The sequence below is a fragment of the Loxodonta africana genome, chromosome 5 (assembly GCF_030014295.1).
Source record: "Loxodonta africana isolate mLoxAfr1 chromosome 5, mLoxAfr1.hap2, whole genome shotgun sequence".
In the NCBI taxonomy this organism is placed as follows: domain Eukaryota; kingdom Metazoa; phylum Chordata; class Mammalia; order Proboscidea; family Elephantidae; genus Loxodonta; species Loxodonta africana.
The window spans coordinates 162153408-162168467 of record NC_087346.1 but is presented as its reverse complement, the minus strand read 5'-3'; the positions used below and the strand labels follow the sequence as shown (position 1 = coordinate 162168467).

At 56.0% G+C, this 15060-nt stretch overlaps 1 protein-coding gene across 1 annotated transcript in view; it reads right to left on the bottom strand.

Annotated features, from left to right (window-relative positions):
* PPP2R2C (protein phosphatase 2 regulatory subunit Bgamma) overlaps window positions 1-15060 on the bottom strand; it is a 42237-nt gene that overhangs the window by 14171 nt on the left and 13006 nt on the right. The window contains exon 4 of the mRNA XM_064286236.1: window positions 6653-6817. Within this exon, the coding sequence (XP_064142306.1) occupies window positions 6653-6817 (165 nt within the window). The remainder of the gene's footprint in view (window positions 1-6652; window positions 6818-15060) is intronic.

The following is a 15060-nucleotide window of genomic DNA, read 5'->3' as shown; positions in this document are numbered from 1 at the left end:
AGAGTCTGAAGACATGCACCCCAGAGCCTGTCATGGCAACGGGTGCAATCCCACGTCGGCCCCCAGCTCCTGTCCTGATGGTCTAAAAGTGAGGCTCTGAGACAGCAGAAATCTTGACCCTATTTCCTCTTCATGATCTTGTGTGAGCTCTCTGACACGGGGTCCTCCTCCTCTCTGTTGTCTCACGGGCTCCCTGTCACACACTTGGGAGGGTGGGAAGCCCCCACTCCCTGTCCTCTGCCCAGGTGGGAGTGGAGGGGACAGGGACCCCAGGCGTCTGGGGGCCCAGGCTCTGAAGGCCCTCTATATCAAAGGGTGCTGAGCTGGAGTCCGAGATCAGGGCCCGACCTCCTCTCCAGCTCACACACAACTCCAATAGCAACATTCTCTGCCTAAAGCCCTCTGTGGCTCCCCAATGCCCCGGGAACGAGGGTCTCCCCACATGCAGCTGACAAGCTCCCTTGTGATTGGCCCCATCCTGACTGTTGCTCCGCCTCAGAAATTCCTGTCCAGCAGCCGTGCTCCAGCCCCCTTTCCACCAGGACTCGGGGGCCAGATAGGGTGAGGTGAGCGAGGCATCCAGGGTATGGCATCACAGGAGGCACTCATTTAAGCTGACCGTCATTTATGGCCACAGCCATGGGGCCTTTGCACTAGTCATCCCTCTGCTTGGGAGCCCCATATGTGCAGCCTCCCCAGCGGGGGACACTGGCTCTGGTCCTGCTGCCCTGACTCACTACCAGGGCCTAGACCTGGGTGTCCACCCCACACAGCCCCTGCAATGAATGTGGCCCACCCGCAGTTCTCATAGTATGAGGTAGCAGGCCTTAAGTGACAAACAGCTGCAGGCAGGAGGCTCTCACCAGCTGTGTGTCCTTGGGCAAACACCTTAATCTCTCTGTGCCTCCGTGTGAAGACAGAATGACGACCTCAGAGGTGTCCTGGGCTCATCCCTGGACCTGTGCACGTGTCACCTCGTATGGAAAGGGGGCCTGGCAGATGTGGTCAGGTACAGGAGCTGGAGATGGGAGATGATGCTGGATTACCAGGGTGGGCCAGTAAAACCACAAGGTGCTACTGAGAGGGAGACAGGAAGGTCAAAGGCAGAAGAAGATGGGACAACGGAAGCGTAGAGGTACACTTTGAGGACAGAGGAGGGGCCGCAAGCCAAGGAATGTGGGCAGCCTCTGGCCAGTTGCTGTCAAGTCAACTCAGACTCATGGTGACCCCATGTTTGTTGGAGCAGAACAGTGCTCCATAGGGTTTTCAATGGTTGATTTTTTGGAAATAGATTGCCAGGACTTTCTTCTGAGGTGCCTCTGGGTGGGCTCAAATCTCCAACCTTTCCATTAGCTGTTGAACGTGACCACTGTTTGCACTACCCAGTTGTCACTATGGAGTCCAAGAAACCCCCTGCCCCATGCCCGCCCTCCTCTGGAAGATTGTGCTGTCAAGAGCAGAAATAACCATCTACTTTTTTTGAGGATGCCTGACAGTTGTGTTTCCATGGTTACCCTGTCACAGTGAATGGCAGACAAAAGATGGGATTTCTCCTGCTTCAGAGAAACACAGGAGGCCACAGACTGGGGTGGGGTGGTGCATCCCCCAACTCTGTCCCTGAGCCCAGGCTTCCTCATCTGTCCATGAGAAAGAAACACCCACTTGCCATTCAGACTTCCCCTCACTTGGGGACAGAAACCTCAGCTTCACCCACTGTGGGAGGGGGATCACTGTCAGCTGCTCCTGCCTTCTGAGCAACCCAGATAAAGGGGCAGAATTGAGAGGGGAAGGAGCTGGCTCTGACCTCCAAGTCCCGGTAACAAACGCTCGCTTCAGTTCTAACAACAGGCATGTATGTTTCGATGAAAAACAAGAGCAACCTGCTAACCAGGAGTCAGCCATGGCTTACTTTCTCACAAGAGCCAGGAACAAACACAACTTGGATAGAGCTCACAGAAGGACAGTCATTTCAACTCTCACCACCTACTTACTGCGAGTTAGCCGAGAAAGCAGGAAAATACCCATAAAGGCACAACCTCACAGGTGATCTAGAATTCCTTCACTGGCATTACAGAGAACATTTCCAGGTAGGATGCTGAGTTTCTTGTTAGGTGCCGTCGAGTCGGTTCCGACGCATACCAACCCTGTGCACAACAGAAGGAAACATTGCCCAGTCCTGCGCCATCCTCACAATTGTCTTTATGCTTATGTTTATTGTTGCAGCTACTGTGTCAATCCATCTCATTGAGGGTCTTCCTCTTTTTTGCTGACTCTCTGCTTTACCAAGCATGATGTCCTCTCCAGGGACTGGCCTCTGCTGATAACATGTCCAAGGTACGTGAGACGTAGTCTTGCCACCCTTGCTTACAACAATCACTCTGGCTTTATTTCTTCCAAGACAGATTTGTTCATTCTTCTGGAAGTTCATGGTATATTCAATATTCTTCGCCAACACCACAATTCAAAGGCATCAGTTCTTCGGTCTTCCTTATTCATTGTCCAGCTTTCACATGCATATGATGCGATTGAAAATACCATGGCTTGGGTCAGGCACACCTTAGTCTTCAGGGTGACATCTTTGCTCTTCAACACTTTGAAGAGGTCCTTTGCAGCAGATTTGCCCAATGCAATGCATCTTTTGATTTCTTGACTGCTGCTTCCATGGCTGTTGATTGTGGATCCAAGTCAAATGAAATCCTTGACAACTTCAATCTTCTTTCTGTTTATTATGATGTTGCTCATTGGTCCAGTTGTGAGGATTTTTATTTTCTTTATGTTGAGGTGTAATCCATACTGTGGTCTCTGATCTTTGTTAGTAAGTGCTTCAAGACCTCTTGACTTACAGCAAGCAAGGTTGTGTCATCTGCATAATGCAGGTTGTTAATGAGTCTTCTGCCAATCCTGATGCCCTGTTCTTCTTCATATAGGCCAGCTTCTGGGCTTATTTGCTCAGCACACAGATTGAATAGGTATGGTGAAAGAATACAACCCTGATGCACACCTTTCCTGTGTTTAAACCAATCAGTGTCCCCTTGATCTGTCCGAACAACTGCCTCTTGATCTATGTAAAGGTTCCTCATGAGTATAATTAAGTGTTCTGGAATTCCCATTCTTCTTTGTAATGTTATCCATAGTTTGTTATGATCCACACAGTCGAATGCCTTTGCATAGTCAATAAAACACAGGTAAACATCCTTCTGGTATTCTCTGCTTTCAGCCAGGATCCATCTGACATCAGCAATGATATCCCGGGTTCCATGTCCTCTTCTGAAACCGGCCTGAATTTCTGGCAGTTCCCTGTTGATATACTGCTGCAGCCGTTTTTGAATGATCTTCAGCAAAATTTTGGTTGCATGTGATATTAATGATATTGTTCTATAATTTCCACATTTGGTTGGATCACCTTTCTTGGGAATAGGCATAAATATGGGTCTTTTCTAGTCAGTTGGCCAGGAAGCTGTCTTCTATATTTCTTGGCATAGACGAGTGAGCACCTCCAGCGCTGCATCTGTTTGTTGAAAGATCTCAATTGATATTCCATCAATTCCTGGAGCCTTGTTTTTCGCCAATGCCTTCAGAGCAGCTTGGACTTCTTCCTTCAATACCATCGGTTCCTGATCATATGCTACCTCTTGAAATGGTTGAACATCGACTAATTCTTTTTGGTATAATGACTCTGTGTATTCCTTCCATCTTCTTTTGATGGTTCCTGCATTGCTTAATATTTTCCCCATAGAATCCTTCACTATTGCAACTCGAGGCTTGAATTTTCTCTTCAGTTCTTTCAGTTTGGGAAAGGCTGAGCATTTTCTTCCCTTTTGATTTTCCATCTCCAGGTCTTTGTACATTTCATTATAATACTTGACTTTGTCTTCTCAAGCTGCCCTTTGAAATCTTCTGTTTAGCTCTTTTACTTCATTGATTCTTCCTTTTGCTTTAGCTGCTCGACGCTCAAGAGCAAGTTTCAGAGTCTCCTCTGACATCCATCTTGGTCTTTTTTTTCTGTCCTGTATTTTCAGTGACCTCTTGCTTTCTTCATGGATGATGTCCTTGATGTCATTCCACAACTCATCTGGTCTTCGGTCACTAGTGTTCAATGTGTCAAATCTATTCTTGAGATGGTGTCTAAATTCAGGTGGGATATACTCAAGGTCATATTTTGGCTCTCGTGGACTTGCCCTGATTTTCTTCAGTTTCAACTTGAACTTGCATACGAGCAATTGATGGTCTGTCCGCAGCTGGCCCTTGGCCTTGTTCTGACCGATGATATTGAGCTTTTTCATTGTCTCTTTTCACAGATGTATTTGATTTGATTCCTGTGTATTACATCTGGTGAGGTCCACGTGTATAGTCATCAATTCATGTAGTTGAAAAAAGGTATTTGCAATGAAGTTGTTCGTCTTGCAAAATTCTATCATGCTATCTCCAGCATCATTTCTGTCACCAAGGCCATATTTGCTGAGTTTGATGATTGAAAAAAAACTCTATAAAAATTTAAAATACAAAATCAACTCAAAGAGAAATAGAAAACCCATAGAAACCAAATATCACAAGAGTAACTGAATCAGTTGTAAATACAATTGCCTCCCTCAAAAAGACACCCGATAGATTTATACATGAGTCTTACTAACACTTGCAGGGACCAATACATGATACACACTGTTGCAGAGAAAGACAAGACAGAGAATGCTGCCCGGCTCATTTTAGCAGGTGAGGACAATCATATTAGCACTGGACAAAGAGCATGCAAGAGGAGACAAGAACAACCTCACCTATGAACACAGAGGCAAAGTGCCGATGTGAGATCTGAGATGAAACCCACTCCGGCTCTGTTCCCTGGTCACTGGCAGGTAGACGTGGCCACGCGACATCACAAAGCCCCTGGATGGGTCCCTGGGCCGTGGATGGCAGCCAGGTCCTGACACCTGCATCACCCAGCACAGTCCAGAGCCTGGTGGTCGGAGGCCAGCTGTCCCTCCCTCCACACCCTGGCCTGAAACAGCCTTCCGGAACCTGGACACAACTCTGGGAGAGGCAGACCCCCAAAGCCCCATGTTAATGCCCTCTGCAGCCCTTTGAGAGTGAAAGACAAAGTGAAGTCATAGAAAACTAAGTTACTTCTCATGCTTACGTGTGTGGGGGCTCACGGGGCTCACACACAGCTCGGCTCTCAGCTACACCAGCTGCATCAGCTCATGTGGGGTTGTAAGCACCCTTGTGGCTGGTTACACTGGGCAGGATAACCCAGGGTCATCTCCAATCTCAACGTCCTTAGCTTGACCACATCAGCCCTATGAGGTCACACGCACAGAGGTTTTGGGGATGAGCCCTGGACATCTCTGGGGGCCGCGACTCTGCCTCGTCGGAGTCATAGAGAGATTAAGACGTTTCCCCAAGAGCACAGAGCTGGTGAGTTTCCTGACTGCAGCTCTTTCTCACTTATCTTCACAGAAGCCATGAGAACTAACACCACTGCTTCTCCATCCTATGGGAGCAGCCCTGGGCTCAGGGAACATAGGCCACCCTGCGAGGTGGCTGCTCTCAGACGCCTGGGGAACAGAAGACTGGGTTACAAAGCTAGGGGTGGGGGGCCCTGTGGTCGACCTCCAGCCTGCAGAGTACATCATCCCAGCCAGCGTGGGCTGCCCCCCAGCACATTCACGGAGTGCCTCTGTCTCTGTGTACAGCCTTCCGCCAACACACGTTTCTGATTCAGAGTTTAAACCCATGGATTAAAATATAAACACACAACCAGTCTGGCAGTTCCTCAGAGAGTTAAATGGGATTACGACAGACCCAGCAATTTCACTGGAATGCACACACGCAAACTCGTAAAGACCAATCCCTGTCTCGCAGCCCTCCACTTGGAGATAATTTCTTGGCCTGTCTTTCCAGTGTTTTCACTTTTTGGTACAGTTGTCATCAACCTGCTTTTTTTCACTGAATATTTCCCCCATATCAGTAAAGATCTCCTAAAACAATATTTGAAATGACTGAGCAGTATTTAAACGACTGAGTGCTTATATGGGGGCTGTGGGGGGGCAGAAGAGCCTGAGGGCCCATCCAGGAGGGCTTCCTGGAGGAGGTAATACCTTTGCCTCTGGATCTAGTGCCCCCAACCCCACCCTTAGGGCCCCATCCCTGGGGCCAGGATAGTTCCTGGCTGCACAGGGTGCTGGCAAGGCCAGGTTCCCCTGCCAGCCAGTCCCCAACCCCCTATGCCCCAGCCCAGGACAACTGTGCCCCCCAGTCTCCCAGCCCAGGATGGAGCCCTCCACTCGCCCACTCACACTTGGTGTGCTGGTCACACCGGGTGGCACCCCTCAGCCCCGGACAACTGTCCCCCAGTCCAGCACAGCCCCCACTCAAGTTTGGTGTGCTAGTCTCACAGGGCAACACCCCCAACCCTGGACAGCTGTCCCCCAGCCCAGCACAGCCCCCAATCAAGCTTGCTGTGCTAGTTGCACAAGGCAACACTCCCCAACCCTGTACAGCTGTCCCCCAGCCCAGCATGGCCCCTCAACTCATGTTTGGCGTGCTGGTTGCACAGGGCAGCGGCACCCCCCAGCCCAGCACGGCCCCCTACTCGCACTTGGCATGCTGGTCGCACAGGGCAGCAGCACCCCCCAGCCCGGCACGGCCCCCCACTCACGCTTGGCATGCTGGTCACACAGGGCAGCAGCCCGCATGTCGCAGAGCCGCAGGGAGCCCTTGCTGCTGCTGTAGACAAAGAGGTTGCAGTGGTGCGGGTGGAACTCGGACGCCGTGATCACCTCCGTGAGGTCCTCCATGTTGGCCGGCTTGATGTCCACGATGTCTGGGCGCCGTCAAGGAGTTGGGGTGCAGGTGCTCACTGCCCAGGCAATGCCGCCCTCTACAGACCCGCCCACCCCACAGATCTGTCCACCCCCACTTGGCAAGAACCCCAGAACCACACACCTGTCCACCCCTCAGTGCCCTCCACTCCTGCTCGCCCTGACCTGTGCCCCCACCACTGCCCGCAGCCACCCCCCCATCAGTGGGGCGACCTGAGGGTCTTTCTCTGCCCTTCTCCATTGCTAAGCAGAAGGCAAGGCTATCTGGTACCTGTGTCAGGCTGGGCTGTCCACACTCAGGTGAACAATTCCAAATCTCCCCACCACCCTGTGGACAGTGTTTAGAGCTGAGTGGGGGGGGGGGGTCTGCTGCCCCCCAGCACCCATTCCCCTCTTCTGACCCTGGCAATGGGATTCTCCCCACCCTCAGATACACCTTCCTGCTCCAGGCAGTGACCACAGGGCAGTGAGCACAGGACATCGGATGTGCCAGGTAGAGGGGCCCCAGGACTTGGGGTGCAGGAGTGCTGGGCTGGGTGTGTAGAGGGGGGAGCCCTGCAACTCAACAAGGGGGTGGAGAGCATGGAGAACAATGTGGCCAGAGAGATCCTGGATCAAGCTGTGCCTGAAGCCATTGTCTCTGGACCGTTTGGATATGGGAGCCAGCACATTTCTTACTTTGGTTTAGGGTCAAGGCTCTTGCTGCTTACAAAGGAAGCACTCCTGCCCGATGCACTGGGGTACGGACAGGGTGACAGTGTGTCCCGGTCACTCAGCAGTGATTGCCATGGTCCAGCCAGCTCCTCCCCACTCACCCCTGTCATCCACAGTGACAAACCCGAACCCTCTCTGTGGCATTCAAGGTCCTGGATTTGCCCAACCACTCCAGCTTCAGCTCCTACCAGCCACCCTGCCCAAAAGGCACTGTCCCCTTGGAAAGCGACACCCGTGGTTTGTCTCCCAGCCCTGAACTCACAGGCCCCTGGCCCTTTGCATGTGCTGTTCTACTGGAGCACCCCCTTTGCATGGGAGCTGTGGGGTCAGAGGGCCTGGGGTTTGAATCCCAGCCCTGCCCCTTCTTGGCCATGTGGCCCCACACAAGCTCCCCCAACCTCTCCGTGCCTTGGTGTCCTCATCTGTAAAATGGATTAACTGTTCCAACTGAATGGTTTCCCTTCACGCATGGCCTGATACACTGAGGGTGTTGCTGCCACCGTTGAACTCTGTGATTTGGGAGACACCCACGCGGCCCATCCAGTGCCCCTCTCCTCCTACCCCACAAGCCACTTCCTTCTCCAACAGAACAAAGCCTTTTCTGACATCTGCAAACATACGTCCACAAGGCCTCAGAGGAGAGGTCTTGTGTTCATGCTCTGCCCTGCTTCCTGGAAGCACCTCAGTGACCAGGAATTAAGGACAAAAACATAACGAGAGAAAAAGTGAGCCATATCACCCCAGCCCAGTGGGGTCTCAGGAAACGGTGGTTTCCAGTTGATGAGGAACGAGACTGAGCAATGGAAACAGGTATAAAGGTTAAGAGAGAAAAAGAACTGGAGGCCTGAGACTCAGTATCACCAATGCAAACCTGCAGCCCCACACTTCCCGGCTAACGCCAGCCCAGACAGCCCTCTGTGAATCTCAGCTGCTTGGAGATGGTCTACGTTTCCTCCTGAACTCAGCGTGGTGTTGGGAGACTTGCAGCCATCTATGAGGCATCGGGAACGTGGGTGCAGCTGTTGTGGGATGCCCCCATCAAAGGGTCGGGCGATGGAACTAAATCTCATGGAACTAGAGACAAGCAGAAGCCAGAGGGGGCTCTGGGGATGCAGACCCAGTCAGGCCCCTTGTCCCCGAAGCCATGGGTCCAAGGGCCTGGCGTTCAGTTGGGGGACAGGGTCCCCAACATCATAGGTTAAGCTCCCTAGGGCAGAGTCCAATCCAAGGCGTGCCTGGCTTGCTCTGACTGCAGGGCCTTTGCACATCCTGTTCCCTCTGCTGGACAGACCCTCCCACACATCTTCTGTCCATCAGATCTGCGTCCAAATGCACCCTTAACAGAGAGTCCTTCTCCTGTGACTGTTGTTGGTGTTGTCTGCCACCAAGTCGATTCTGATTTATGACGACCCCATGTGATACAGAACTGCCCCACGGTGTTGTCTGGGCTGTCATCTTTATGGGGCCAGATTGCCAAGTCTTTCGCCCTCATAGCTACTGAGTGGGTTCAAACCACTGAGCTCTGAGTTAGCAGCTGAGCACTTAACCCCTGCACCACTAGGGCTCCTTCTCCATTAACTACCTCCCTACCTTGCTTTATGTTTTCTACAAGCATCTATTGTGTTTACTGCATTATTGGCTTAATTGTCTGTCTCCCCAGTGAGGGCAGGGTGTGCCTGTCTCGACTGCTGCTGTACCCCCAGGGCCCAATGAAGGGTCGGCACGTGGTGGGTGCCTGTTCTACCCCCAGGGCTGATGAAGGGTCAGCACAAGGTAGATGTCTGCTGTATCCCCAAGACTGCTGAAGGGTCAGCACGCAGTAGATGCCTGCTGTATCCCCAGGGCTGATGAAGGGTCAGCACACAGTAGATGTCTGCTGTATCCCCAGGACTGCTGAAGGGTCAGTACGCAGTAGATACCTGCTGTATCCCCAGGGCTGATGAAGGGTCAGCACACAGTAGATGCCTGCTGTATCCCCACGGCTGATGAAGGGTCAGCACACAGTAGATGCCTGCTGTATCCCCAGGGCTGATGAAGGGTCAGCACACAGTAGATGCCTGCTGTATCCCCAAGACTGCTGAAGGGTCAGCACGCAGTAGATGCCTGCTGTATCCCCAGGGCTGATGAAGGGTCAGCACACAGTAGATGCCTGCTGTATCCCCAAGACTGCTGAAGGGTCAGCACGCAGTAGATGCCTGCTGTATCCCCAGGGCTGATGAAGGGTCAGCACACAGTAGATGTCTGCTGTATCCCCAGGACTGCTGAAGGGTCAGTACGCAGTAGATACCTGCTGTATCCCCACGGCTGATGAAGGGGTCAGCACGCAGTAGATCCCTGCCGTATCCCCAGGGCTGACGAAGGGTCTGCATGCAGTAGGTGTTTGCTGTATCACCAGGGCTGATGAAGGGTCAGCACACAGTAGATATCTGCTGTATCCCCGGGACTGCTGAAGGGTCAGTACGCAGTAGATACCTGCTGTATCCCCAGGGCTGATGAAGGGTCAGCACACAGTAGATATCTGCTGTATCCCCGAGACTGCTGAAGGGTCTGCATGCAGTAGGTGCCTGCTGTATCCCTGGGGCCTGATGAAGGGTCAGCACTCAGTAGATGCCTGCTGTATCCCCACGGCTGATGAAGAGTCAGCACACAGTAGATGCCTGCTGTATCCCCAGGGCTGAAAAGGGGTAAGCACACAGTAGATGCCTGCTGTATCCCCGGGGCTGCTCAAGGGTTGGCATGCAGTAGGTGCCCACTGTATCCTGGGCCCAGCAGAGTGTTGGTACGTAGTAGGTGCTCAGTAAGTAGACAATGATTGGATGAACTGGCAGGGGGACACACAGGAAGCGTCACCCCTACCTAAGGGGAAGCCACCCTGAAGGAGGGGACTAAAGGCAAGGTTCAGGGAGCCCCAGGCCATGAGGAAGTCCCATGGGAGTGGGGGGTCACTGCAGACCAATGAAGGGTGGCCACCCCTGATGTGGGCTGAGTGCTGCTGCAGGCACACAGAAAATCTGATCCTATGTGAAGGGCCAGTCCTGCCATCACTTTCTGGGGTCACCTGCACCCTGCCACAACCCCTGCCACCTGTGTCCCCCGCACACCTCTGCACTCCAGCCAGTGCCCTGGCACCATGTGCCTGATACATCCACAGGCCAAGCTCACTCCTAAAGTGCTCCACTGTGCCTTTCCATTCTGTCCCCATGCAGATGAAGCCTCAGGGTCTCCGCGAGGACAGGTCCTGCTCCGGGCCAGCCAGGACTGGGATGGAGCCATGTTGGGTCCAGAGTCCAAGGCACATAGCTGAGGCTTGGGGCAGCGAGTGGTAAAGAGTCCTGGCTCTGCCATTAGGAGCTGTGTGACCCGGCTGTGCCTCAGTTTCCCCTGCTTCAAGGTGGCACTCACATCGCCTACCTCCGAGGCAGTGAGGACGTGGTGAGCCCAGAGCAGAGCCTGTGCAGAGTGAGGGTTTTGTCAGGAGCCACTAAAATGGCCAGTGGCCAAGGCACATGAGGCTAGCTGCCCCCCGGAAGCTGACTCCAGCCTCAGTCCATGTGACGGGGGAGCAGGGCAGAAACGAAGGGGAAGCTGTGGTTTCCAGGGCTGGGGACAGCAGTGGGGGCTGGGACAGCGCATGCCCTGAAGCACTGGGCCTGGAGGACATTCCTGTGCCCTCATGCATCAGGCCCCAGCTCCCCAGATCTCACAGCGAATCCCTTTTCCTTCAAGTGGCCCAGGTCACGTGCACAGGGCTAACCATCGAGGCCAGCGGTGGCCACTGTTTCCCACGAGGGCCCAGAGTCGACACTCAGGCCACATGGTCTTGGCCGAGAGCGGTCAGCTCTGCCACCGCATCACCAAGCAGCACAGACAAGCTGTGATGAGTAGCTGTGCTGAGGAAGCTTGTGGACAGGTGACCCTGGTCCCCAGCCATGCTTTGCTGACCCAGGCCCAGAACAGGGACCACCATCTTGCTTTTGAGACAGCAGCCCCCTTCATCGCCCAAGGCTTCACTTGGAGAGGGTTCATAAACACCCCACGGCCTGGCCTGCCCCATCTGTGCCCCTTCATCCCACTGCAGTCCCGCAGAACCCAGTTCTCAAGCTTCAGATCCAGTGAGTTCTGCCCTGCCCCAGCATGAGGACCCCTCCCCTGCCCTGGGGCTGGGCATTGAGTCCCTGGCTGCTCCTACCAGCCCTGTGGGCTCAGGACCCGGCCTGCGAGTCAGCTGAGCTCAGAAGCAGGGTTGGCTGCTGCTCCACCTGCCGGGACCCAGAAAACATGATCCAGGAGACTTTCACAGAACCTACATTACCAAATCCTGCTGGCCTAGTAGTTAAGAGCTACAGCTGCTAACCAAAAGATTGGCAGTTCAAATCCACCAGGCACTCCTGGGAAACCATAGAGGGTCGATGTGAGTTGGAATCAACTTGACAGCAACGGCTTTGGTTTTCGGTAAGGGCACCACCTGGTCTCTGGAGCCCAGCCAGGGCCACGGTGTACCTGCACCGAGTGTCGGCCATCAGTCCTGGGACCCAGTGCCTGAGAGACTCCACACTGAGGGTTCACATCAGGGGCTGGGTGCTCAGCTCTCCTATCAAGCACGTCTATGACACTTTAAGTACCTTTGTGCTTTACAGGTGAACACCCCCTCTCTAGAGAAGCGAGTGCCCCCACCTGGGCAGAGAAGTGCCACCTCACCTGGGCAGATGGATGCCTCCCTCACCTGGTCAGAGAGAGGGTGGGTCCCAGGCAAGACAAGACGTGCCCAGAACACTTGTGGGGCTGTGGGGAGTGCGGACAGATCCCAGCCCCCTAACTCCTTCCACGCCCCCCTACTACTCTAGGGTAAACCAGTGTGGCTAACTTCTCCCGGGGGTCAGCACCCCGAGGGCCCTTGGGCGCTGAGAGCTGATAGGGTGTGATGAAAGAGAAGGCTATGACCCCGCAGAGCAGAGCTGGCTCCTCCGGGTGCTCCGTCTGGAGGGGAGAAAGCCGTTGTCGTGGCAACCAAGCAGCCTAGGAAGGAAGGTGCAGACGGCTCTCCGGGGAGCCTTGGAGGAAGGCCTCCACGCAGGCCGGGGCAAGGGGTGGAGGGCCCTGGGAGCCCGCCAGAGCGTGGAAGAGTGATACTGAAGCGCGGCCAGAAAACTGCTTTTTTGAGCACATTTTCTCCAAGAGGTGACCTGGCTGCAAACGGGAGCTGGGGCGTTCCTGGCAGAGCGTCCTGCTAGGTGGTCCTAAGAAAGTCCCAGCAAGATCCCCCAGGGCACGTCTGAAAGCCCGGCCTCTCCCTCCTCTTTTCCTGCCTCTTAGCCCCTCCCCCCTCCTCCCCTGCAGCCCGGCCCCTCCCTCCCCCTTCCCTGCAGCCCGGCCCCTCCCTCCCCCTTCCCTGCAGCCCGGCCCCTCCCCCTCCCCTGCAGCCTGTCCCCTTCCTGGAAGCCTGGCCCCTCCCTCCTCCTCCCCTGCAACCTGCCCCCCTCTCTCCTCATTGGCAGAATGGCTGCTGAGATCCACCTGCGGGCTGTGAGAAGGCTTCAGTGGAGTGACCTATGCCCAAGGAGGTAGCGTGTGGTCAGTGCTGTTAGCGACAACGTAAGTCAGAACCACATACTCCACTTCTCTTCAGAAAAAACAGAAAACTAGGCAGGGCACAAAAAGGGTGCGCCATCACCTCTGAGCGAGCTCTCGGGGTTTGTGCTCAACTACACCCTCAGATTCCGAGAGCAGAATGGGGACACAGGCTGCCCGGCCAGGAGAGCCAGAGTGGGACCCACACCCAGGCTGGGCAGGGAGAGCCAGGGAGGAGCTGGGAGGAGGCAGGGATGTGGGGAGGCGGGGCCGGAAGAGGACTAAGGGGCGGGGCCTGGGGCGGGAGCTATGAGGGGTGGGGCCTGGAGGCGGGACAATGAGGGTGAGGTAGAGGAGGCCATGAGGCTAGGGGCGTGGAGGGTGGGGCTATGGGGTGGGGCAGGGGAGGCGGGGCCATGGGGTGGAGCTGGGAGGGCGGGGCCATGGGTGAGGAGGAGGGGCCATGGGGTGGGGGCCGGGGAGGCAGGGCCATGAGGCTAGGGGTGCGGGGTGGGGCCATGGGGTGGGGCTGGGAGGGCGGGGCCGTGGGTGGGGCCGGGAGGCGGGGCCGTGGGGTGGGGCCGGGGAGGGGGGCCGTGGGGTGGGCCGGGAGGCGGGGCCGTGGGGTGGGGCCGGGAGGCGGGGCCGTGGGTGGGGCCGGGAGGCGGGGCCCTGGGGTGGGGCCGGGAGGCGGGGCCCTGGGGTGGGCGGGGGGGCCGTGGGGTGGGCTGGGAGGGGGGGCCGTGGGGTGGGCCGGGAGGCGGGGCCGTGGGGGTGGGGCCGGGAGGCGGGGCCGGGAGGCGGGGCCGTGGGGTGGGGCCGGGAGGCGGGGCCGTGGGGGTGGGGCCGGGAGGGGGGGCCGTGGGGTGGGCTGGGGAGGGGGGGCCGTGGGGTGGGGCCGGGAGGCGGGGCCGTGGGTGGGGCCGGGAGGCGGGGCCCTGGGGTGGGCCGGGTGTGAGGCCGCGGCGGGAGTAGGGCCTGGGAGACGGATGTTGGGGAGACGGGGGCGCCATGAGGAGGTGACAGGGCCCAGGGCCTGTTTATAAAATACCACAGAGGCCCGTCAGGACGGGTGGGGGCCGCGACAGGGCCACAAGCGCCACCATCTGGAGGGAACGTCAGAAACGCCACGCAGCTGCCGAACGCCCAGAACTCAGCAACAGCCGGGGCAGAACCACCCCGGGTTCCGTGAGCCCTGCTACAGCGTGGGCGCCGTTCCTCAGGATCGAAGCGCTATTGTGCACAGGGCGGTGGGCGAGCGGCCGGGGACCCGGGTCGGGAGGGGCCTGGGCACGAGCATACAGGTCTCGGGGCGTCCCCTGGCCGTGAAGGTGGGACAGCACCCTCTGCACGGAGCCTGTCCCTGCTCTGTAACGGAGGATAGGACAGCACCCCGTGCATGGAGCCCGTGCCCCGTCCATAATAGCGGACAGCACCCTCTGTGGGACTGCATGGAGCCCGAACCCCGACCGTAAGGGGGAGACAGCACCCTGTACATGGAGCCCGTCCACCATCCATAATGGGGGACAGCACCCTGTCGCGGAGCATCAGCCCACCGCCTGGCAAATGTTGTTGTTAGGTGCCGTCGAGTCGGTTCTGACTCATAGTGACCCCACGCACAACAGAACGAAACACTGCCCGGTCCTACGCCATCCTCACAATCGTTGTTATGCTTGAGCTCACTGTTGCAGCCACTGTGTCAATCCACCTCGTTGAGGGTCTTCCTCTTTTCTGCTGACCCTGTACTCTGCCAAGCATGATGTCACAGATGAGACACATGATAAACGAGGGCCACCCCGCTGCTGCCGTTATGGAGAGGCTGTGTGGCCTGCTGGTTGGGTGCATGGATTTGAGTTCCAGCCCTGCCACCTCCCAGCTGTGCAACTTCAGGTAGGCTACTTCACCTCTCTGCATCTTAGTTTTCCACCCATAAGAGGGTATTCCACGTCCTCTTCTGAAACTG